We start from the raw sequence: 26,733 nt of genomic DNA on the forward strand, positions 1-26,733 counted from the left end.
TGTTGATTTTGGGCCACTTCCTTGTTGATTGTATGGTATTCAAGAGTCACTTCCTGTATATTTTGGGTTACTTCTTGTACATTTTGGGGCCTTTATAGGTCACTTCCTGTTGATTTCAAGTCACTTTATGTTGGTTTTTGGGCACTTATGGGTCACTTAGTGTGTATTTTGGGTCACTACTTGCGCATTTTTGAGCATTTGCGTGTCACTCCCTGCTCATTGGTCACTTCCTGTTGATTTTGGGGATTTTCTTGGTCACTTCCTGTTAATTTGAAGCCACTGTGTTGGTTTTGGGGCTTTTATGGGTCACTTCCTGTTTAATTTTGGTCACTTCCTTTACATTTTTGCGGATTTACAGGTCACTTCTGGCTGGTAGGTCACAGCCTGTTGATTTTTGATTTCTTCGGAGTCGTATCCTGTTTATTTTGGGTCACTTCCTGTTGATTTTGGGGCATTTATGAGTCACCTCCTGTTGATTTCAAGTCACTTTGTTTAGGGTCACTTACTGTTTATTTTTGGGTCACTTCTTGTACATTTTTGGGCATTTACGGGTCACTTCCTGCTCATTTGTCACTTCTTGTTGATTTTGGGGCCTTTATAGGTCACTTCCTGTTGATTTCAAGTCACTTTATGTTGTTTTTTGGGGACTTATGGGTCACTTAGTATGTATTTTGGGTCACTACTTGCGTATTTTTGGACATTTACGGGTCAGTCCCTGCTCATTGGTCACTTCCTGTTGATTTTGGGGTATATTCTTGGTCACTTCCTGTTAGTTTGAAGCCACTTTGTTGGTTTTGGGGCTTTTATGGGTCACTTCCTGTTTATTTTGGGTCACTTCTTTTACATTTTTGCTCATTACAGGTCACTTCTGGCTTGTAGGTCACTTCCTGTTGATTTTTTATTTCTTCGGAGTCATATCCTGTTTATTTTGGGTCACTTCCTGTGTATTTAGGGTCACTTCCTGTTGATTTTGGGGCATATATGGGTGACCTCCTGTTGATTTCAGGTCACTTTGTTTGTTTAGGGTCACTTACTGTTTATTTTTGGGTCACTCTCTGCTCATTGGTCACTTCCTGTTGATTTTGGGCCACTTCCTTGTTGATTGTATGGTATTCAAGAGTCACTTCCTGTATATTTTGGGTTACTTCTTGTACATTTTGGGGCCTTTATAGGTCACTTCCTGTTGATTTCAAGTCACTTTATGTTGGTTTTTGGGCACTTATGGGTCACTTAGTGTGTATTTTGGGTCACTACTTGCGCATTTTTAAGCATTTGCGTGTCACTCCCTGCTCATTGGTCACTTCCTGTTGATTTTGGGGATTTTCTTGGTCACTTCCTGTTAATTTGAAGCCACTGTGTTGGTTTTGGGGCTTTTATGGGTCACTTCCTGTTTAATTTTGGTCACTTCCTTTACATTTTTGCGGATTTACAGGTCACTTCTGGCTGGTAGGTCACAGCCTGTTGATTTTTGATTTCTTCGGAGTCGTATCCTGTTTATTTTGGGTCACTTCCTGTTGATTTTGGGGCATTTATGAGTCACCTCCTGTTGATTTCAAGTCACTTTGTTTAGGGTCACTTACTGTTTATTTTTGGGTCACTTCTTGTACATTTTTGGGCATTTACGGGTCACTTCCTGCTCATTTGTCACTTCTTGTTGATTTTGGGGCCTTTATAGGTCACTTCCTGTTGATTTCAAGTCACTTTATGTTGTTTTTTGGGGACTTATGGGTCACTTAGTATGTATTTTGGGTCACTACTTGCGTATTTTTGGACATTTACGGGTCAGTCCCTGCTCATTGGTCACTTCCTGTTGATTTTGGGGTATATTCTTGGTCACTTCCTGTTAGTTTGAAGCCACTTTGTTGGTTTTGGGGCTTTTATGGGTCACTTCCTGTTTATTTTGGGTCACTTCTTTTACATTTTTGCTCATTACAGGTCACTTCTGGCTTGTAGGTCACTTCCTGTTGATTTTTTATTTCTTCGGAGTCATATCCTGTTTATTTTGGGTCACTTCCTGTGTATTTAGGGTCACTTCCTGTTGATTTTGGGGCATATATGGGTGACCTCCTGTTGATTTCAGGTCACTTTGTTTGTTTAGGGTCACTTACTGTTTATTTTTGGGTCACTCTCTGCTCATTGGTCACTTCCTGTTGATTTTGGGCCACTTCCTTGTTGATTGTATGGTATTCAAGAGTCACTTCCTGTATATTTTGGGTTACTTCTTGTACATTTTGGGGCCTTTATAGGTCACTTCCTGTTGATTTCAAGTCACTTTATGTTGGTTTTTGGGCACTTATGGGTCACTTAGTGTGTATTTTGGGTCACTACTTGCGCATTTTTGAGCATTTGCGTGTCACTCCCTGCTCATTGGTCACTTCCTGTTGATTTTGGGGATTTTCTTGGTCACTTCCTGTTAATTTGAAGCCACTTTGTTGGTTTTGGGGCTTTTATGGGTCACTTCCTGTTTATTTTGGGTCACTTCCTTTACATTTTTGCGCATTTGAAGGTCACTTCTGACTCGTAGGTCACATGCTGTTGATTATTGATTTCTTCGGAGTCATATCCTGTTTATTTTGGGTCACTTCCTGTGTATTTTGGGTCACTTCCTGTTTATAACATGTTACTTCCTCGTAAATAAGGGTTTAGACCACTGATTTAAGATATAAAGTGATTTCCAGCCCTTCCAGCTCAAATGCAGATCGAACAAAAACATAATAAAACCTTAAGAATTTCCTCACGTATAAATTCCAGTTACCATTTTAATCTGGCAAAATATAAACGCAGAAAACCTGCCATTAAAGTCTCAATCGTTTGAAAGCAGCTCGTCTCGCGGCGCTGACGTGGGCCTTTATGAAATACCCTTTCTCTATTTATAGCGCAAACAGCTAACATGTAATTACGACTGATGAGAAGTTGATTGGCGGGAAGGAGGCCGGCTGTTCGTGGTAGAAAAACTGGAAAAGTAATCATCAATCTCATTAGTGTGATTGGTGTTTGGGTACCTCCGTCATGTCCGACGCGACAGCGGTAGACCCCCCGGCAAGGTGCGGAAAGCGAGTCCCTCAGGGTACGAATTGCCGTGTACTGGACCCCTAGCGAGGTGCAGACGAGCAGCAGCAGCGTTTTCCAGGAACACTCCATTCTGTTCCGACGACAAGCTAGGGCTACATCCTTTATGCTGGAAAAAAAATTGAAATATCACAAAAATAACAAATTAATAATGTAAACAAATACACATTTGCCATTGTTGGTTGGTAAAGAAAGAATTCAAGGCTTTAATGTTTGACTACTGGTGAAAAACTAGCATGAAAAGAGCTTTCTTCTCCCATCAAAGTCAATGCATTGACATTCAAATTAAGTCATAACTAGCTTATTTTTCAACCAATTTTTACTGACGGCGTGAGACGTCCAACCCATTTGAAGTAGGAGAGTTGGCAGCCAATGATCTAACGTTCATTTGTTGTTTATGGGGTATTTACAGGGCACTTCCCGTGTATTTTTGAGTCACTTCCTGTTAATTTTCTGGCATTTATGGCTCATTTTCTGTTGATTTTGGGTGACTTCCTTTACATTTTTGGGGCATTAACGGGTCATTTTCTGCTCATTGCTCTCTTCCTGTTGATATTGGGGCATTTATGGATCACTTCCTGTTGATTTTGGGTACATTCCTGTACATGTTTGGGCATTAATGGGTCATTTCCTACTCATTGGTCACTTCCTGTTGATTTTGGGGCATTTATGGCATATTTCCTGTTGATTTTGGGTGACTTCATTTACATTTTTGGGCAATAAAGGGTCATTTTCTGCTCATCAGTTACTTCCTGTTGATTTTGAGGCATAAATGGGCCACTTCCTGTTGATTTGAAGTCACTTTGTTTGTCTTGGGGCACTTATGGGTCACTTCCTGTGTACTTTTGGATCACTTCCTGTACATTGTCTGGCATTTAGGGGTCCCTCCATGCTCATTGGTCACTTCCTGTTGATTTTGGGTCAATGTCTGTACATTTTTGGGCTTTAATGGGTCATTTGCTGCTCATCGGTCACTTCCTGTCGAAGTGACCTCAAAATGCCCCAAATGAACAGGAAGTGACCCATAAATGCCCCAAAAATCGTCAGGAAGTGATCTAATATCAACAGGAAGTGACCCAGAAATGCCCCAAAATAAACAGGAAGTGACCAGGAAATGCCCCCAAATCAACAGGAAGTGACCTGATATCAACAGGATTTGACCCCAAAATGCCGCCAAATCAACAGCAAGTGACTGAAACGAACAGTTAGGGACCCTGAAATGCCCCAAAATCAACAGGAAGTGACCTGGTATCAACAGGAAGTGACCTGGAAATGCCCCAAATAAAAAGGACGTGACCTGGAAATGCCCCCAAATCAGCAAGAAGCGACCCTTAAATGCCCCAAAATTCGACAGGAAGTGACCTAGTATCAACAGGAAGGGACCCAGAAATGCCCCCAAATAAACAGGAAGTGACCTGCAAATGCCCCCAAATCAACAGGAAGTGACCTGATATCAACAGGAAGTGACCTGCAAATGCCCCCAAATCAACAGGAAGCGACCCGTAAATGCCCCAAAAATCGATAGGAAGTGACCTAGTATCAACAGGAAGTGACCTGGATATGCCCCCAAATCAACAGGAAGTGACCTGATATCAACAGGAAGTGACCCGGAAACGCCCAAAAATAAACAGGAAGTGACCTGGAAATGCCCCAAAATAAAAAGGAAGTGACCCGGAAATGCCCCCAAATCAACAGGAAGTGACCTGATATCAACAGGAAGTGACCTCTAAATGCCTCCAAATAAAAAGGAGGTGACCTGGAAATGCCCCCAAATCAACAGGAAGCTACCCCCAAATGCCTCAAAAATCAACAGGAAGTGACCTAATATCAACAGGAAATGACCCAGAAATGCCTCAAAATAAACAGGAAGTGACCAGGAAATGCCCCCAAATCAACGGGAAGTGACCTGAAATCAACAGGAGGTGACCGGGAAATGCCCAAAAATAAACAGGAAGTGACATGGTAATGCCCCCAAATCAACAGGAAGCGACCCGTAAAGGCCCCTAAAATCAACAGGAAGTGACCTAATATCAACAGGAAGTGACCCAGAAATGTCCCAAAAATAAACAGGAAGTGACCTGGAAATGCCCCAAAATCAACAGGAAGTGACCTGATATCAACAGGAAGTGACCTCTAAATGCCTCCAAATAAAAAGGACGTGACCTGGAAATGCCCCCAAATCAACAGGAAGCTACCCGTAAATGCCTCAAAAATCAACAGGAAGTGACCTAATATCAACAGGAAGTTACCCAGAAATGCCTCAAAATAAACAGGAAGTGACCTGGAAATGCCCCCAAATCAACAGGAAGTGACCTGAAATCAACAGGAGGTGACCGGGAAATGCCCAAAAATAAACAGGAAGTTACGTGGTAATGCCCACAAATCAACAGGAAGCGAACCGTAAAGGCCCCAAAAATCAACAGGAAGTGACCTAATATCAACAGGAAATGACCCAGAAATGTCCCATAAATGAACAGGAAGTGACCTGGAAATGCCCCCAAATCAACAGGAAGTGACCTGATATCAACAGGGAGTGACCCGGAAATGCCCCCAAATAAACAGGAAGTGACCTGGAAATGCCCCCAAATAAACAGGAAGTGACCTGATATCAACAGGATTTGACCCCTAAATGCCGCCAAATCAACAGCAAGTGACTGAAACAAACAGTTAGGGACCCGTAAATGCCTCAAAAATAAACAGGAAATGACCTAATATCAACAGGAAGTGACCCAGAAATGCCTCAAAATAAACAGGAAGTGACCTGGAAATGCCCCCAAATCAACAGGAAGTGACCTGAAATCAACAGGAGGTGACCGGGAAATGCCCAAAAATAAACAGGAAGTGACCTGGTAATGCCCCCAAATCAACAGGAAGCGATCCGTAAAGGCCCCAAAAATCAACAGGAAGTGACCTAATATCAACAGGAAGTGACCCAGAAATGTCCCAAAAATAAACAGGAAGTGACCTGGAAATGCCCCAAAATCAACAGGAAGTGACCTGGTATCAACAGGAAGTGGCCTGGAAATGCCCCAAATAAGCCTGAAGTGACCTGGAAATGGCCCCAAATCAACAGGAAGTGATCTGATATCAACAGGAAGTGACCCGGAAATGCTCCCAAATCAACAGGAAGTGACCCAATGTAAATAGGAAGTAACCAAAAATCAACAGGAAGTGACCCCCAAAAATGCCCCAAAGTCAACAGTCAGTGAACTGAAACAGGAAGTGACCCAAAATCAATAGGAAGTGACCCCGGAATGCGTTCAATTAAACAGGAAGTGACCCGAAATCAACAGAAAGTGACCCCCCCCAAAATGTTCCAAAGTCAACAGGGAGTGAACTGAAACAGGAAGTAACCCGAAATCAACAGGAAGTGACCCCGGAATGCCCCCAAATCAACAGGAAGTGACCCAATGTAAATAGGAAGTGACCAAAAATAACAGGGAGTGACCCCCACCAAATGCCCCAAAGTCAACAGGAAGTGAACTGAAACAGAAACTGACCCAAAATCAATAGGAAGTGACCCAAAATCCCAAGGAAATAACCCCGAAAAGCCCCCAAATCAACGGGAAGTGACCCAATGTAAATAGGAAGTGACCCAAAATCAACAGGAAGTGACCACAAAATGCCCTGAAATCACCAGGAAGTGACCTGATATCAACAGGAAGTGACCACAAAATGCCCCATAATAAACAGGATGTGATCCCCCCCAAATGCCTCAAACTCAAAAGGAAGTGACCCGATATCTACAGGAAGTGACCTGATATCAACAGGAAGTGACCCGGAAATGCTCCCAAATCAACAGGAAGTGACCCAAATTCAGCAGGAAGTGACCCCAAAAGCCCCCAAATCAACAGGAAGTTTGGTCTTCTCCTCGTGATCAACTCATTTCAACTCACGGCAGAAGCATCGCCCCTGCCAAAATGGCTTCAAGGCGGCCATGTTGGAAGGGGCAGCCTTCCCATCAAAGTTGCTGCTTTGATGTTAAAATAAAGTCATCAATATCAATAGGGAGTCATCCAATATCAACGGGAAGTGACCTCGAAATGCCTCAAAATAAACAGGACGACTTTTACAGTAGCGTATGTACCTTACGGCCATCTTGGGTGGGGCAACCAGTGGTTAGAAACTATTCACTATCATTAGTATCCTTTGTGACTTAGCCCATCATTAGTACTCCCCAATATCAGTGACACCTCATCGGTATTGAAACCAATACCCGATACGACACTAGTACAAATATTTATCTATTTTAGAATATTCCTTTCAAATCCTCAACCCCTTTATTTCTTGTTCCTCCTGCATGTGACGCGTGAAAAACAAGTGGGAAATAATTACTTCTGCCTCTTACTGCGCTGCATTATTGATAGGAAGAAAATAATAGGATATGGGAATAGAAAGCACACAACCAAATTCTCCAACAAAACAACTTCTACTCTGACAAATAAATGCCTTTTACAATAAACTATTAGCACTATGACACATGAAGCTGTGTAAGTTAACTCTGAGTCAATACAACGAAATATTTCTTTAAAATGGAAGTACATTTAAAATAAAAGTGTGCTAAATACTGTTTTTTCATTCATTATCGGATTGCGTGGTGGATAGCGATAGAAGTGTCCACTTAATATGTATTTAAAATGAAAGCACATGGCTTTTTTTTGGGTTTTATGATAAAAGTGTATACTATATATACTGCATATTGACATCATTCATATCAATATATGTAAATTAGGGCTGTCAAACGATTACATTTTTTATTCGAGTTAATCACAGCTTAAAAATGAATTAATTGTAATTAATTGCAATTCAAACCATCTCTAAAATATGCAATATTTTTATGTCAATTATAGTTGGAATGGAAAGATAAGACACAAGACGGATATATACATTCAACATACTGTATATAAGTTCTGTATTTATTTATTATGACAATAAATCCACAAGATGGCATTAACATTATTAACTGTTTCTGTTTAAGGGATCCACAGATAGAAAGACTTAATGTTAGTACAAGTTATACTAATTTTATATGAAACCCCTCTTAATGTTTTTGTTTTTAATAAAATTTGTAAAATTTTCAATCAAAAAAATAAATGAGTAGCTCACCATTGTTCACGTCATCGAGCGGTGACGTCACATCATGGGCTGCCTGCCGTTCTTCCACAGTGTCTTTAACTACGTAAGGTAGTGATTGAAATACACCACAACGTGTCAATGGCGAGTTGTAAATTACTTCGAAATCAAGCCAATGAGTGTGTTTTGTCCCTAGACTGACGCCGTAGTTCCCTGTTTACCAGTCCATCCATTGTAATTCACGTCATTTGAGTGCTGACTTCACAACGTACTTGACCTCTGATAGTTTGTACAGTGCCTTGCAAAAGTATTCGGCCCCCTTGAATCTTGCAACCTTCCGCCACATTTCAGGCTTCAAACATAAAGATATGAAATTTATTTATTTTTTGTCAAGAATCAACAACAAGTGGGACACAATCGTGAAGTGGAACAACATTTATTGGATAATTTCAACTTTTTTAACAAATGAAAAACTGAAAAGTGGGGCGTGCAATATTATTCGGCCCCTTTACTTTCAGTGCAGAAAACTCACTCCAGAAGTTCAGTGAGGATCTCTGAATGATCCAATGTTGTCCTAAATGACCGATGATGATAAATAGAATCCACCTGTGTGTAATCAAGTCTCCGTATAAATGCACCTGCTCTGAGATAGTCTCAGGGTTCTGTTTAAAGTGCAGAGAGCATTATGAAAACCAAGGAACACCCCAGGCAGGTCCGAGATACTGTTGTGGAGAAGTTTAAAGCCGGATTTGGATTTCCCAAGCTTTAAACATCTCTAGGAGCACTGTGCAAGCCATCATATTGAAATGGAAGGAGCATCAGACCACTGCAAATCTACCAAGACCCGGCCGTCCTTCCAAACTTTCTTCTCAAACAAGGAGAAAACTGATCAGAGATGCAGCCAAGAGGCCCATAATCACTCTGGATGAACTGCAGAGATCTACAGCTGAGGTGGGCGAGTCTGTCCATAGGACAACAATCAGTCGTACACTGCACAAATCTGGCCTTTATGGAAGAGTGGCAAGAAGAAAGCCATTTCCATAAAAAGTCTCGTTTAAAGTTTGCCACAAGCCACCTGGGAGACACACCAAACATGTGGAAGAAGGTGCTCTGGTCAGATGAAACTAAAATTGGAACTTTTTGGCCACAATGCAAAACGATATGTTTGGCGTAAAAGCAACACAGCTCATCACCCTGAACACACCATCCCCACTGTCAAACATGGTGGTGGCAGCATCATGGTTTGGGCCTGCTTTTCTTCAGCAGGGACACGGAAGATGGTTAAAATTGACGGGAAGATGGATGCAGCCAAATACAGGAACATTCTGGAAGAAAACCTGTTGGTATCTGCACAAGACCTGAGACTGGGACGGAGATTTATCTTCCAACAGGACAATGATCCAAAACATAAAGCCAAATCTACAATGGAATGGTTCAAAAATAAACGTATCCAGGTGTTAGAATGGCCAAGTCAAAGTCCAGACCTGAATCCAATGGAGAATCTGTGGAAAGAGCTGAAGACTGCTGTTCATAAACACTCTCCATCCAACCTCACTGAGCTCGAGCTGTTTTGCAAGGAAGAATGGGCAAGAATGTCAGTCTCTCGATGTGCAAAACTGATTGACACATACCCCAAGCGACTTGCAGCTGTAATTGGCGGAAAAAGTGGCGCTACAAAGTATTAACGCAAGGGGGCCGAATAATATTGCACGCCCCACTTTTCAGTTTTTGTTAAAAAAGTTGAAATTATCCAATAAATGTTGTTCCACTTCACGATTGTGTCCCACTTGTTGTTGATTCTTGAAAAAAATGAAAATTTTACATCTTTATGTTTGAAGCCTGAAATGTGGCGAAAGGTTGCAAGGTTCAAGGGGGCCGAATACTTTTGCAAGGCAGTGTATATTACTAATTTCATTGCCGTAAATTGCGGCGTAACTGGATTTTAATGCCAGCGCAATGCTTGCCCCATGCTTTTTTTTTTCACTTCTTGGCAGCCCGTTTTTGCCAAAATAGGTAAAAAAACAAGTCTGATTGAATGTATTTGGACGGAAAGGCCATTTTGTTTGCAGTAGCGCCAGCACTTCACCCCCTCCGGAGAAGCAAGACAGATGCTTCGCTGATTTACAGCGTATTGATATGCAAGTCCTCCCTTTGTTTTTAAGTGCCACGCGGTACGGCGCGGCAACAGCTGCGCTCTCTCCGACACGAAACGGAAAGCCTCCTCCACCAGACAAACGGCAGGCTGCGATAACACACCGGTAAACGCGTACTACGGCGTCGTGGCGAGATGCGGAACGTCACGAATCGGGTCAAAGCTAGATGATGAGGCGGGGATTGATGGATTTACCGAGGGAAGGGAGGTGCTCGGGACTGTAATAGCATCATAAAACAGGAAGGTATGTATTTTGCGGACTATAAGTCACGCTGTTTTGTTAGTTTTAAAAAGATAAAGGCCTTGGCTTTCATTGGCGGCAATAGACGTCCAATCCAAGTTGACTGGGAGGGGCTGGAAGTGATCGTTCGATCCCGATATCAACAGGACATGACCCCAAAATTTCCCCAAATCAACAAGTAGGGAGCAGTGAAAAGGAAGTGACCCAATATCAACAGGAAGTGACCCAATATCAACAAGAAGTAGCCCTCAAGCATCCCCTAAATAAACAGGGAGTGACCCTGAAATGCCCCCAAATGAACATGAAGCGACCTGATATCAACAGGAAGTGACTCCAGAGTGCCCCCAAATCAACAGGAAGCGACCTAATATCAGCAGGAAGTGACCTCAAAATGCCCTCAAAACAACAAGTGTTCCAATATCAAAAGGAAGTGACCCCAAAATGTCCCCAAATCAACAGGAAGTGACCCAATATCAACAGGAAGTGACCCCAAATTGCCCCCATAGCAACAGGGAGTGAACTGAAAGAGGAAGTGACCTTGAAATGCCCCCAAATCAACAGGAACAGACCTAATATCAATAGGAAGTGACCCTAGGGTGTGCCCAAATCAACAAGAAGTGACCCCAAAATATCCTTAAATCAAAAGGAAGTGACTTAAAATAAAGAGGAGGGGACCCCCAAATACCCCCATGTCAACAGGGAGTGAACTGACACAGGAAGTGACTCCGAAATGTTCCCAAATCAACAGGAAGTGAGCCCAAAGTGCCCCCAAATCAGCAGGAAGTGACCTGATAGCAACAGGAAGTGGCCCTGAAATGTCACCAAATCAAAATGAACTGTCCCAAAATCAACAAGTGACACAGGAATGCCCCCAAACAAACAGGAAGTGACCCAAAATCAATAGGAAGTGACCCCAGAATGCTTTCAATTCAACAGGAAGTGACCCAAAATCAACAGGAAGTGACCCCGGAATGCATTCAATTCAACAGGAAGTGACCCAATTTAAATAGGAAGTGACCCAAAATCAACAGAAAGTGACCCCCAGAAATGTTCCCAAGTCAACAGGGAGTGAACTGAAACAGGAAGTGACCCAAAATCAGCAGGAAGTGACCCCAGAATGCCCCCAAATCAACAGGAAGTGACCCAATGTAAATAGGAAGTGACCCAAAATCAACAGAAAGTGAACCCGAAAATTGCTCCAAAGTCAATAGGGAGTGAACTGAAACAGGAAGTGACCCAAAATAAACAGGAAGTGACCCCGGACTGCGTCCAATTCAACAGGAAGTGACCCAAAATCAACAGAAAGTGACCCCCAAAAATGTTCCAAAGTCAACAGGGAGTGAACTGCAACAGGAAGTGACCCAAAATCAACAGGAAGTGACCCTGGAATGCCCCCAAATCAACAGGAAGTGACCCAATGTAAATAGGAAGTGACCCAAAATCAACAGAAAGTGACCCTGGAATGCGTCCAATTCAACAGGAAGTGACCCAAAATCAACAGAAAGTGACCCCCAAAGATGTTCCAAAGTCAACAGGGAGGGAACTGAAACAGGAAGCGACCCAAAATCAACAGGAAGTGACCCCGGAATGCCCCCAAGTCAACAGTAAGTGACCCAATGTAAATAGGAAGTGACCAAAAATCAACAGGAAGTCACCTGATATCAACAGGAAGTGACCACAAAATGCCCCATAATCAACAGGATTTGACCCCCCCCAAATGCCTCAAACTCAACAGGAAGTGACCCAATATCAACAGGAAGTGACCTGATATCAACAGGAAGTGATCAAAAAATGCCCCGTAATCAACACGCAGTGATAAATATCAACAGGAAGTGATCAAAAAATGCCCCATAATCAACACGAAGTGAAAGATATCAACGGGAAGTGAACTGATATCAACAGGAAGTGATCAGAAAATGCCCCATAATCAATACGAAGTGATAGATATCAACAGGAAGTGACCCAAAATGCCCCGTAATCATCAAGATTATGCCCCAAAATTAATAGGAAGTGACCGGAAATCAACAGGAAGTGACCCCGAAATGCCTCAAAATCAACAGGAAGTGACACCCCAAATGCCTCAAACTCAATAGGAAGTGACCCGATATCAACAGGATGTGATCAAAAACTGCCCCATAATCAACACGAAGTGAGTGGATATCAACAGGAAGTGACCCGAAATGCCCCATAATCGTCAAGATTATGCCCCAAAATTAATAGGAAGTGACCCGATATCAACAGGAAGTGACCGCTACATGCATTTTCCAGTTTTATTTGAGCTATGTAAGATGTGACCAATAAAAAAACAGACCACTAAAACAAAAAAAATAATTGGCGTTGAGAATAGAAAACTTCTAGTGAAGCGTTCATATGATGGAAGACTGTAACATCCTCCTGCGCCAAAATAAAAGTCGGATATTTTATTGCTGCGTCTGCGTGAAAGCCAGAAAAATCTAGATTATTTTCCTTACCTGTCCTGGTTTTTGTCGGGCTGCTGCTTTATATTTACGGAGTGTGATGCCGCTGCGGGAGGAGAGCAAGTGATGGAGATGCGCTGTGGATGGAGAGTGAAGAAGAGGAGGAGGAGGAGGAAGAGAGAGAGAGCGAGAGAGCGAGAGAGGGAGAGAGCAGGCTGGAGATTGGCTGCAAAATAAGATTGTCAGTGTGCGTTGTGTGCATGTTGAAATGATCTCATTGCCTGCCATTGACAACCATAGGTTGGGTATTATTCTTAATGGAAGGGGCAGATGGACGAATGTTCCTATTCATTTTGGGGCATTTGTAGGTCACTTCTTGAACATTTGGGGGGCATTTTCAGGCCGGGAATGCTCATGTTTTGACAAATGTACAGGAGGGGACCTGAAATCATTTGGGTGTGCCCAGGAAATGCTCCAAAATCAGCAGGAAGTGACACAAAAAGTACAGGAAGTGACCCATAAGTACCCTATCGGTACCCCAAAAATCAATATGTGCAGTAAGTTACCTGGTAATGCCTCCAAATCAACAGGACGTGACCCAATGTAAATAAGAAGTGACCCAAAATCAACAGAAGTGACCCCCAAAAATGCCCCAAAGTCAACAGGGAGTGAACTGAAACAGGAAGTGACCCAAAATCAACAGCAAGGGACCCCAAAATGACCCCAAATCAACGGGATGTGACCCAATGTAAATAGGAAGTGACCCAAAATCAACAGGAAGTGACCCCCAAAAATGCTTCAAAGTCAACAGGGAGTGAACTGAAACAGGAAGTGACCCAAAATCAACAGGAAGTGACCCAATGTAAATAGGAAGTGACCCAAAATCAACAGGAAGTGCCCCCCAAAATGCCCCAAAGTCAACAGGGAATGAACTGAAAAAGGAAGTGACCCAAAATCAACAGGAAGTGATCCCCAAAAATGCTCCAAAGTCAACAGGGCATGAACTGAAACAAGAAGTGATCCAAAATGAACAGGAAGTGACCCAATGTAAATAAGAAGTGACCCAAAATCAACAGGAAGTGACCCACAAAAATGCCCCCAAATCAACGGGACGTGACCCAATGTAAATAGGAAGTGACCCAAAATCAACAGGAAGTGACCCACAACAATGCCTCAAAGTCAACAGGGAGTGAACTGAAAAAGGAAGTGACCCAAAATCAACAGGAAGTGACCCCAAAATGCCCCCAAATCAACGGGAAGTGACCCAATTTAAACAAGAAGTGACCCAAAATCAACAGGAACTGACCCCCAAAATTGCCCTGAAGTCACCAGGGAGTGAACGGAAACAGGAAGTGACCCAAAATCAATAGGAAGTGACCCAAAATCAACAGGAAGTTACCCAAAAATGTGCACTAAGTGACCCAGTATGCCCTAAAATCATCATGAACTGACGTTTAAGTACCCTAAAATTAAAAAAAGAGACAAAAAATTAACAGGAAGTGACCCAAAAGGTGCAGGAAGTGTGCCCTAACATCATCATAAAGTGACCAAAATAAACAGGAAGTGACACAGTATGGCCAAAAATCATCATAAAGTGACCCAAAAGGTGCTGAAAGTGACCCGGTAAGCCCTAAAGTCATCATAAAATGACCCAAACCCAATTGGAAGTGAACCGAAATGTGCTGGTGGTGACCGGGAATTTGTAGGAAGTCACCCAAAATGTGCAGAAAGTGACCCAGTAAGTCGCAGAATCATCATAAAATGACCCAAAACCAACAGGAAGTGACCCAAAAGGTGCAGGAAGTGACCGAGTATGTCCCAAAATCCTCATAAAGTGACCAAAATAAACAGGAAGTAAGCCAAAATGTACAGGAAGTCGCACAGTATGGCCAAAAATCATCCCAAAGGACCTGTAAGTACACAAAAACTAACAGGAAGTGACCCAAAAGATGCTGGAAGTGACCCAGTAAGCCCTAAAGTCATCATAAAATGACCAAGAATCAACAGGAAGTGAACCGAAATGTGCTGGTGATGACCCAGAATGTGCAGGAAGTGCAAATGTGAAGAAAGTCACCTTGTAATGCTCCCAAATCAACTGGAAGTGACCTGTAAATACCTCAAAATGAACAGGAAGTGACCCAAAAATGGACAGGAAGCGACCTGGTAAGCCACAAAGTCATCATAAAGTGACCCAAAATCATTACAAAGCGACCCAAAACAAACATAGTGACCCCGGACCAACAGGAAGTGACCCAAAATAAACAGGAAGTGACCCAAAATGTGCAGGAAGTGACTCAAAATGTACAGGAAGTTACTCGGTGTGCCCCAAAACCATTGTAAAGTGACCCAAAATTAATAGGAAGTGACCTGGTAACCCCTAAAGTCATCATAAAATGGCCAGAAATACACAGGAAGTGACCCAGAATCAACAGAAAGTGACCCAACATGTAAAGGAAGTGACTCCGTATGCCCCAAAAGCATCATAAAATGACCCGCAATAAAGAGGAAGTGACCCGAAATGTGCAGAAAGTGACCCGGAATGTGCAGGAAGTGACCCAGTTAGCCCCCAAACCATTATGAAGTGACCAAAAATCAACTGGAAGTGACCAGTAAGTACCCAAAATTACCAGGAAGTGACCCGGTTAGCCCCTAAATCATCATAAAGTGACCCAAAACAATCAGGAAGTGACCCAGAATCAACAGGAAGTGACCCAAAAGGTGCAGGAAGTGACCCAAAATGTAAAGAAAGTGACTTGGTATGCCCCGAAGTGACTTGCTAATTCCCCCAAATTAACAGGAAGTGACCCAAAATGTACTGGAAGTGACCTGGTTAGCACCCAAATCATTATAAAGTGACCCAGAATCATCATAAAGTGACTCAGAATCAACAGGAAGTGACCCAAAAGGTGCAGGAAGTGACCCAAAATGTACAGGAAGTGAATCGGTATGCCCCAAAACAGTTGTAAAGTGAACCAAAATTAACAGGAAGTGACTCGATATTCATCATAAAATGACCCGGAATTAACAGCAAGTGACCTGAAATGTGCAGAAAGTGACCCGTAATCTGCAGGAAGTGACCTGTTAATGCCCTCAAATCAACATGAAGTGACCCAAGATGTACAGGAAGTGACCCAGTTAGCCTCCAAATCATAATTAAATGACCTAAAATCAGCCGGAAGAGACTCAAAATCATCATAAAGTGACCTAAAATCAACAGGAAGTGATCTGTAATTACCGTCAAAATCAACCAGAAGTGACCAATGTACAAGAGGTGATCCGCAAATGCCTAAAGAAACGACAGGAAGTGACCAGTAAATTCCTCAAAAATAACAGAAAGTGACCCAAAACTAACAGGAAGTGACGTGTAAGTCCCCCCCAAAATGGCTGTGACCTGGAAATGCCATAAAAATGGAGGTCTACGTGTTAAACAAGTGTTTTAAGCATTAAAAATTCCACATTTATGAAGTGCTTAGACCACAAAAACATACAAATTCTCCGATTAGATGTGGGAGAAACATGTTGAATAATTCCGTTTGTTCAAGAAAGCGAGTGGGAGATAAAAACTTTCTTCTATCCAATTCCGAGCGAGGCAGAAGATGAGGGGGCGTAGCGCTCCTCGCAAGTGGGGATTTCAACATGACAAAGCCAGGGATCAACACGACGAGGCGGAGAAGACCAGAGCCTCTTCTAAGGCTTTTTTTAATGCCAGCTTTTGTCCGTTGATAGCTCCATCCGCTAACGCACTGCTTTCGAACTGCCGCAAATTTTACTTTGCCGACATGGATCATTTCCTGTTGACTTTGGGTCACTTTACGATGATTTTGGGGCTTGCCGGGTCACTTCCTGTACATTTTGCTTCACTTCCTGTTTATGTTTGTCACCTCATGATGATTTTGGGGCATTACCGTGTCACTTCCTGCACATTTTAGGTCATTTCCTGTATATTTTGATCACTACATGATGATTTTGGGGCGTACTGGGTCACTTCCTGAACATTTTGGGCCACTTCCTGTTGATTCTGGGTCACTTCCTATTTGTTTTGGGCCACTTTATGATGACTTTGGGGCTTACCAGGGTGACTTCCTGTACATTTTGGGTCATTTTGGTTCACTATATGATGACTTTGGGGCTTAGCAGGTGACTTCCTGTACATTTTGGTTCACTTCCTGTTTAAGTTGGTCACCTCATGATGATTTTGGGGCATTACCATGTCACTTCCTGCACATTCTAGGTCACTTCCTGTTGATTCTGGGTCACTTCCTATTCGTTTTGGGCCACTTATGATGACTTCGGGGCTTACCAGGGTCACTTTCTGTACATTTTGGGTCACTTCGTGTTTATGTTGGTCACCTCATGATGATTTGGGGGCATTACCGAGTCACTTCCTACACCTTTTCTAGTCACTTCTTGTTGATTTTGGGCACTACATGATGATTTTGGGACACACTGGGTCACTTCCTGAACATTTTGGGCCACTTCCTGTTGATACTGGGTCACTTCCTATTTGTTTTTGGCCACTTTATGATGACTTTGGGGCTTACCAGGGTGACTTCCTGTACATTTTGGTTCACTTCCTGTTATGTTGGTCACCTCATGATGATTTTGGGTCATTACCGGGTCACTTCCTGTACATTTTGGGTCACTTCCTGTATATTTTGGTCACTACATGATGATAATGGGTCACTTCCTGAACATTTTGGGCCACTTGCTGATGATTCAGGGTCACTTCCTATTTGTTTTGGGTCACTTTACAATGATTTTGGGGCACACTGGGTCACTTCCTGTGCATTATGGGTCACTTCCTATTTGTTTTGGGTCACTTTACAATGATTTTGGGGCACACTGGGTCACTTCCTGTGCATTATGGGTCACTTCGTGTTGATTCTGGGTCACTTCCTGCTTGTTTTGGGTCACTATATGATGACTTTGGGTCTTAACGGGTCACTTCCTGGTAATTTTGGGGTACTTACAGGTCACTCCTGGTTGATTTTGGGTCGATTTATGATGATTTGGGGGCTTAACGGGTCATTTCCTGCACATTTTGGGTCACTTCCTGTGATTTGGTGACATTACCAGGTCACTTTCTGCACATTTTGGGTCACCTCCTTTTGATTCTGGGTCATTTTATGATGGCTTTTGGCTTACCTGGTCCCTACTTGCGCCTTTTGGGTCAGTTCCTGTTTGTTTTGGGTCACTCCATGATGACTTTGGGGCTTGCCAGGTCACTTCCTGTCCAATTTAGGGTCACTTCCCGGTAATTTTGGGGTACCTACAGGTCACTTCCGGCTGATATTAGGTCACTTTATACTGATTTGGGTCACTTCCAGTTGATTTTGGGTCACTTCCTGTTGATTTGGGGGCATTACCAGGTCACTTCCTGCATATTCCGGGTCACTTTATACACATTTCGTGTCACTTCCTGTTTATTCCTGGTCAGTTTAGGATGACTTTGGGTCACTTTATGATGGTTTGGGGGCATACTGAGTCACTTTCTGTATATTTTGGTTCACTTAATGATGATTTTGGAGCATTACGGTGTCACTTCCTGCACCTTTTGGGTCACATCCTGTTAATTTGGGGTCATTTTATGATGATTTCGGGTTATACAGGGTCAGTTTTTGTTAAATTTAGAGCATTCTCTGGTAATGTCCGGTTGATTTTGGGTCACTTTATGAGGATTTTAGGGCATACCGTGTCACTTCCTGTACATTTTGGGTCCACTCCTGTTTATTTTGGTCACTTCATGAGAATTTTGTGGCATACCGGGTCATTACCTGCACATTTTGAGTCACTTCCTGTTGATTTTGGGTCACTTTATGATGCTTTTGGGACATACTGGTTTACTTCCTGTACATTTCGGGTCACTTCCTGTTGATTTTGGGCCACTTTAGGATGATTTGGGGGGGGCATACCATGTCACTTCCTGTACATTGTGGGTCACTTCCTGTTGATTTTGGGCCACTTTATGATGATTTTGGGGCATAACATGTCACTTCATGTACATTTTGGGTCACTTCCTATTTATTTGGGTCTCTTTATGATTTTGGGGCATACCATGTCACTTCCTGCACCTTTTGGGTCACTTCCTTTTAGTTTTTCTGTACTTACAGGTCATTTTAGGATGATTTTGGAACATAACGGGTTACTTCTTGTACATTTTGGGTCAGTTCCTTGTTCATCTACTTACAGGTCACTTCCTGTTGATTTTGGATTACTTTATGATGATTTGGCGGAACTACCAGGTCACTTCTTGTTTATTGGTCAGTTCCTGTTGATTTTGGGCTACTGCCAGATTACTTCCTATTGATTTCTAGTCACTTTCTGTACATTTTGGGGGTGTTTTTTTTTGTCAATAATCTTGACCAGCAATGGAGGAACTTATATTTAATTTAGTTTTTAAAAAAAAAATTATTTATAAAGTAGTATTGAAATTGTGTTGAAAATTTTAGTTTTGGCACACTAGTTGCATACACCTATAAATGAATGAATGAATGAATGCCCTCAAGCGCTTAGAAAAGGTGATTATGGGCAAACATTATTTGTCAGGAGCAGCAAAGCATCCATAATTCAAAGCCATTTCTCTTAAGTACAGAGCGACGGACGTGAAGCCGGAGACAAGCAGACCCCGACCTCGCCTTCCAGGAGCGATGATGCTGTCAACGGCTGAATTTGAACCCGCGGTGACCCCGATATTGCCGCCACGGCACGTGTTGACAGTGAAGGATGACGTTTCGGGCCATTTATAACACTCCGCTTCAGACAATCTGTCAGAACAAAAAAACAATGAAAAGAACACATGTTTTGTATTGGAAAACGACAACCACACAAAGGAAGAAAAAGATTAGGCGTACGAGAATAAAGTGGCAATGTTACGAGATTATATTAGGAGATTAGAGTCATAAAATTGCGAGATTAGTCATAATGTCATGAAAATAAAGTGGTAATATCATGAGGTCAACGTGATATTTTGAGGGGAAAAAGTTGTGATATTATGAGATTAAAGTTGTCAAATTACAGTATTAAAGTCATTAAATTACGGGATTAAAGTCATAAAATTGCAAGATTAAAGATTTCATATCACAAGAATCGGGTTTCGGGAGAATCACAAGTTACTTCCTGTTGATTTCGGGCCATTTACAGGTCACTTCCTGTTAATTTTTGGCCATTTACAGGTCACTTCAGTGATTTGGGAGAATGGGTCACTTCCTGCACCTTTTGCGTCACTTCCTGTTGTTTTTGGGCCATTTTATGATGATTTTGGGGCATACTGTGTCACTTCCTGTACATGTTGGGTCACTTCCTGTTTATTTTGGTGACTTCCTGTTGACTTTGGGTCAGTTCCTCTTGATTATGGGTCACTTGATAATGATTTAAGGACATACAGTGACACTTCCTGTACATTTTGGGTCATTTACTGTTTATTTTGGTCACTTCCTGTTGATTTTGGGTCACTTCCTGTTTAATTTGGTCACTTCCTGTTGATTTTAGGTCACTTCTTACTGATTTTGTGTCACTTTATGATGATTTTGGGGCATACCATGTCACATCCTGTACATTTTAGGTCACTTCCTGTTTGTTTTGGTCACTTCCTGTTGACTTTGGGTCACTTTCTGTTTATTTTGGGTCACTTCCTGTTGATTTTGGGTCACTTTATGATGATTTTGGGGCATACTGTGTCACTTCCTGTACATGTTGGGTCACTTCCTGTTTATTTTGGTCACTTCCTGTTGACTTCGGGTCAGTTCCTCTTGATTATCGGTCACTTGATAATGATTTAAGGGCATACAGTGACACTTCCTGTACATTTTGGGTCATTTACTGTTTATTTTGGTCACTTCCTGTTGATTTTGGGTCACTTCCTGTTTATTTTGGTCACTTCCTGTTGATTTTAGGTCACTTCTTACTGATTTTGGGTCACTTTATGATGATTTTGGGGCATACCATATCACATCCTGTACATTTTAGGTCACTTCCTGTTTATTTTGGTCACTTCCTGTTTACTTTGGGTCACTTCCTGCACCTTTTGCGTCACTTCCTGTTGTTTTTGGGCCATTTTATGATGATTTAAGGGCATACAGTGATACTTCCTGTACATTTTGGGTCATTTACTGTTTATTTTGGTCACTTCCTGTTGATTTTGGGTCACTTCCTGTTTATTTTGGTCACTTCCTGTTGATTTTAGGTCACTTCTTACTGATTTTGGGTCACTTTATGATGATTTTGGGGCATACCATATCACGTCCTGTACATTTTAGGTCACTTCCTGTTTATTTTGGTCACTTGCTGTTGACTTTGGGTCACTTTCTGTTTATTTTGGGTCACTTCCTGCACCTTTTGCGTCACTTCCTGTTGTTTTTGGGCCATTTTATGATGATTTAAGGGCATACAGTGATACTTCCTGTACATTTTGGGTCATTTACTGTTTATTTTGGTAACTTCCTGTTGATTTTGGGTCACTTCCTCTTTATTTTGGTCACTTCCTGTTGATTTTAGGTCACTTCTTACTGGTTTTGTGTCACTTTATTATGATTTTGGGGCATACCATATCACATCCTGTACATTTTAGGTCACTTCCTGTTTATTTTGGTCACTTCCTGTTGACTTTGGGTCACTTTCTGTTTATTTTGGGTCATTTCCTGTTGATTTTGCGTCACTTTATGATGATGTTGGGGCATACCGTGTCACTTTCTGTATATTTTGGGTCACTTCCTGTTTATTTTGGTCATTTCCTGTTGATATTTGGGCATTTACAGATCACTTCAGTGATTTGGGAGAATTGTATGTCACTTCCTGTTGATTTTGGGTCACTTAATGATGATTTTGGGGCATACCGTGTCACTTTCTGTATATTTTGGGTCACTTCCTGTTTATTTTGGGCACTTCCTGTTGACTTTGGGTCACTTCCTCTTGATTTTGGGTCACTTTATAATGATTTTGGGGCATACAGTGGCACTTCCTGTACATTTTAGGTCACTTCCTGTTTATTTTAGTCACTTCCGGTTGATTTTGGGTTACATCCTATTTATTTTGGTCGCTTCCTGTTGATATTTGGGCATTTACAGGTCACTTCAGTGATTTGGGAGAACTGCATGTCACTTACTGTTGATTTAGGGTCACTTTATGATGATTTTGGGTCATACTGTGTCACTTCCTGTACATGTTGGGTCACTTTCTGTTTATTTTGGCCACTTCCTGTTGACTTTGGGTCACTTCCTCTTGATTTTGTGTCACTTTATAATGATTTAAGGGCATACCGTGTCACTTCCTGTACATTTTGGGTCACTTCCTGTCGACTTTGTGTTACTTCCTCTTGATTTTGGGTCACCTCCTGTTTATTTTGGTCACTTCCCGTTGATTTTGGGTCACCTCTTACTGATTTTGGGTCACTTTATGATGCTTTTGGGGCATACCATGTCACATCCTGTACATTTTAGGTCACTTCCTGTTTATTCTGGTCATTTCCTGTCGACTTTGGGTCACTTTATGATGATGTTGGGGCATCCTGTGTCACTTTCTGTATATTTTGGGTCACTTCCTGTTCATTTTGGTCATTTCCTGTTGATATTTGGCCATTTACAGGTCACTTCAGTGATTTGGGAGAATTGCATGTCACTTCCTGTTGATTTTGGGTCACTGAATGATGATTTTGGGACATAACGTGTCACTTTCTGTATATTTTGGGTCACTTCCTGTTTATTTTGGTCACTTCCTATTGACTTTGGGTCACTTCTTCTTGATTTTGGGTCACTTCCTGTTGATTTTGGGCCATTTACAGGTCACTTCCTGTTGATTTTTGGGCATTTACAGGTCACTTCAGTGATTTGGGAGAATGGGTACCTTCCTGCACCTTTTGCGTGACTTCCTGTTGTTTTTGGGCCATTTAATGATGATTTTGGGGCATATTGTGTCACTTCCTGTACATGTTGGGTCACTTCCTGTCTATTTTGGTCACTTCCTGTTGACTTTGTGTCACTTCCTCTTGATTTTGGGTCACTGTATAATGATTTAAGGGCATACAGTGTCACTTCCTATACATTTTGGGTCATTTCCTGTTTATTCTGGTCACTTCCTGTTGGTTTTGGGTCACTTCCTGTTGATTTTGGGTCACTTCCTATTAATTTTGTAGGCATTTTATATGTCAATTCTTGCTGATTCCGGTTAAATTCCTAGTTAGTTTTGTGGTATTTAACGATCACTTGTTCATTTGGGGTCACTTCCTGCTGATTTTGGGTCATTTCCTGTTTATTTTTGGGACATTTACAGGTCAGTTGTTAATATTGAGTCAATGGCAGCCATCAAGTTAACAAGAACTAAATTTGAAAAATCCTGCTGTTCACTTCCCTTTGATTCTGGGGCATTTACAGGTCACTTCCTGTTGATAAATCATCACTTCCTATGGATTTTAGGTCACTTTTTGTTAATTTTGTAGGCATTTACATGTCATTTCTTGCTAATTTGGGGTCATTTCCTGTTAGTTTGTGGTATTTGCAGATTACTTGTTGACTTTGGGTCACTTCCTGTTAATTTTGTGGCAATTAAGAGTCACTTCCTGTTGATTTTGGGCTACTTCCTGTTAATTTTGGGTCATTTACAGGTCACCTCCTGTTGATTTTGGGTCATATCCAGTTCCAATCCCTGATTTGGGGGAATTCATGGTCACGTGTTTGATCTGGGGGATTTAAACGTCACTTCCTGTTACATTTGAGCCACTTCCTGTTATTTTGGCTCGTTTACAGGTCACCTCCTGTTGATTTTGGGTCGTATCCAGTTCCTATCCACGATTTGTGGGAATTCAAGGTCACATGTTCGATCTTGGGGATTTAGACGTCACTTTCTGTTACATTTGGGCCACTTCCTGTTGATTTTAGGGCCTTTATCGATCACCTCCTGACTTTTTCAAGTCTGAAAGCTCAATTATCAGGCAAAGGGTGTCTATTATTCAAGGCCCGCCTGCTGGTAAATGCAATGAACAAGTGAAAAGGAAATCTCATTCCACCCACCTGGTGAGACGGCTAAATTTATTTCAGCAAACAAGCAGCAGCCAGTGCGCATAACTCCACTCTATTACTCTTTTATTGGCCGCCGCTCGGGCGACGTGGGAGAATTCTTTACAACGGGCCAGAAGAGCGAGTGAGCGAGCGCAGGTTATAACTCCTGCTTTGCAATTATTGAAAACGCATTGGATACAATGCCGGGGTTTTGGGGAAAGGATTTTGATTTTATTTGCTCTTATTTTACTCTGCGGCAGCAAGACAATTAAGTTGATGTGTTTTATTATGACGAGAATAGGCAGCTGCTCATGGATTTATTGTACGTTCGGGTGAATGCTACGGAGGACAGGGCCACTTCCTGTTTATTGGTCACTTCCTGTTGATTTTAGGGCATTTCTAGGTTACTTCATGTTGATTTTGAGTCACTTTATGATGACTCAGGGGCTTAACGGGTCACTTCCTGTCCATTTTTGGTCACTTCCTGTTTATTTTGGTTACTTCCGGTTGATTTTGGGTCACTTTATGATGATTTTCGGACATCCTGTGTCAATTCCTGTTGATTTTGGGTCACTTCCTGTTTATTTTGGCCACTTCCTGTTGATTTTGGGTCACTTCCTGTTGATTTGGGACACACTGTGTAACTTTCTGTACATTTTGGGTCACTTCCTGTTTATTTTGGGTCACCTCCTGTTTATTTTGGTCACTTCCGGTTGATTTTGGGTCACTTTATGATGATTTTCTAGCATTCCGTGTCACTTCCTGTACATTTTGGGTCACTTCCTATTGATTTTGGGTCACTTTATGATAAATTTTGGGGCACACCATGTCACTTCCTGTACATTTTGGGTTACTTCCTGTTTATTTTGGTTGATTCTGGTTGATTTTGGTTCGCTATATGGTAAATTTTGGGGCATACCCTGTCACTTCCTGTACATTTTGGGTCACTTACTATTTATTTTGGTCACTTTATGATGATTTTGTAGCATTACGTGTGACTTCCTGTACATTTTGGGTCACTTCCTATTAATTTTGGGTCGCTTCATGGTAAATTTTGGGACATACCATGTCACTTCCTGTACATTTTGGGTCACTTCCTGTTTATTTAGGTCCCTTCCGGTTGATTTTGGGTCACTTTATGATGATTTTCTAGCATTCCGTGTCACTTCCTGTACGTTTTGGGTCACTTCCTATTGATTTTGGGTCGCTTTATGATAAATTTTGGGGCATACCATGTCACTTCCTGTACATTTTGGGTTACTTCCTGTTTATTTTGGTTGATTACGGTTGATTTTGGGTCGCTATATGGTAAATTTTGGGGCATACCCTGTCACTTCCTGTACATTTTGGGTCACTTACTATTTATTTTGGTCACTTTATGATGATTTTGTAGCATTACGTGTGACTTCCTATACATTTTGGGTCACTTCCTATTAATTTTGGGTCGCTTCATGGTAAATTTTGGGACATACCGTGTAACTTCCTGTACATTTTGGGTCACTTCCTGTTTATTTAGGTCCCTTCCGGTTGGTTTTGGGTCACTTCCTGTTGGTTTTAGGTTACTTTATGATGATTTTGTAGCATTCCGTGTCACTTACTGTACTTTTTGAGTCACTTCCTATTAATTTTGGGTTGCTTTATGGTAAATTTTTGGACATATTGTGTAACTTCCTGTACATTTTGGGTCACTTCTTGTTTATTTTTGTCACTTCCGGTTGATTTTGGCTCACTTCTTATTGATTTTGGGTCGCTTTAGGGTACATTTTGGGCCATACCATATAACTTCCTGTACATTTTGGTTTCACTTCCTGTTTATTTTGCTCACTTCCGTTGATTTTGGGTCACTTTATGATGATTTTGTAGCATTCCGTGTCACTTCTTGTACATTTTGGGTCACTCCCTATTGATTTTGGGTCGCTTTATGGTAAGTTTTGGGGCATAGTGTCACCTCCTGTACATTTTGGGTCCCTTCGTGTTTATTTTGGTCACTTCTGGTTGATTTTGGGTCACTTCCTATTGATTTTGGGTCACTTCCTGTTGATTTTGGGTCACTTTATGATGATCTTGTCTTATTCCGTGTCACTTCCTGTACATTTCGGGTCACTTCCTCTTAATTTTGGGTCACTTTATGGTGATTTTGGGGCATGCCACGTAACTTTCTGTACATTTTGTGTCACTTCCTGTTTATTTTGGTCACTTTATGATGATTTTGGGTCACTTCCTGTTTATTTTGGTCGATTCCGGTTGATTTTAGGTCACTTCCTATTGATTTTGGGTCACTTCAGGGTAAATTTTGGGGCATAGTGTCACCTCCTGTACATTTTGGGTCCCTTCCTGTTTATTTTGGTCACTTCTGGTTGATTTTGGGTCAATTCCTATAGATTTTTCCTATTGATTTTGTAGCATTCCGTGTCACTTCCTGTACATTTCGGGTCACTTCCTCTTAATTTTGGGTCACTTTATGGTGATTTTGGGGCATGACGCGTAACTTACTGTACATTTTGTGTCACTTCCTGTTTATTTTAGGTCACTTTGTGATGATTTGGGGGCTTACCTTCCTGTACATTTTGGATCACTTTCTGTTTATTTTGGTCACTTCCAGTTGATTTTGGGTCACTTCCTATTGATTTTGGGTCACTTTACGGTACATTTTGGGGCATACCATGTCTCTTCCCGTACATTTTGGGTACTTCCTGTTTATTTTGGTCACTTCCGTTGATTTTGGGTCACTTTATGATGATTTTGTAGCGTTCTGTGTCACTTCTTGTACATTTTGGGTCACTCCCTATTGAT

At 41.8% G+C, this 26,733-nt stretch overlaps 2 protein-coding genes across 8 annotated transcripts in view; one reads left to right on the forward strand and one right to left on the reverse strand.

The window, feature by feature from the left end:
• mterf2 (mitochondrial transcription termination factor 2) overlaps positions 1–26,733 on the forward strand; it is a 74,526-nt gene that overhangs the window by 32,030 nt on the left and 15,763 nt on the right. The gene's annotated exons all lie outside the window — the stretch shown is intronic.
• The window catches only part of si:ch73-62b13.1 (Carbohydrate sulfotransferase 1-like), a 36,840-nt gene that overhangs the window by 5,422 nt on the left and 4,685 nt on the right, over positions 1–26,733 (reverse strand). For 4 of the 7 annotated variants that reach the window (XR_009063173.1, XM_057835993.1, XM_057835992.1 and 1 more), the window contains exons 2-4: positions 19,583–19,716; positions 13,007–13,058; positions 3,003–3,178 (exon numbers count right to left, since the gene is read on the reverse strand). Coding sequence is in view for 6 of the 7 variants with exons in the window: in XM_057835993.1 (XP_057691976.1) it covers positions 3,003–3,178; positions 13,007–13,058; positions 19,583–19,716 (362 nt within the window). In the remaining variant the exon portion in view is untranslated. Of the gene's footprint in view, positions 1–3,002; positions 3,179–3,396; positions 3,493–13,006; positions 13,090–19,582; positions 19,717–26,733 lie in introns of those variants that run through there. The other 3 variants (XM_057835994.1, XM_057835997.1, XM_057835996.1) reach the window with 3 other exon arrangements.

This window comes from Corythoichthys intestinalis, chromosome 5 (genome assembly GCF_030265065.1).
Source record: "Corythoichthys intestinalis isolate RoL2023-P3 chromosome 5, ASM3026506v1, whole genome shotgun sequence".
NCBI classification, from domain to species: domain Eukaryota; kingdom Metazoa; phylum Chordata; class Actinopteri; order Syngnathiformes; family Syngnathidae; genus Corythoichthys; species Corythoichthys intestinalis.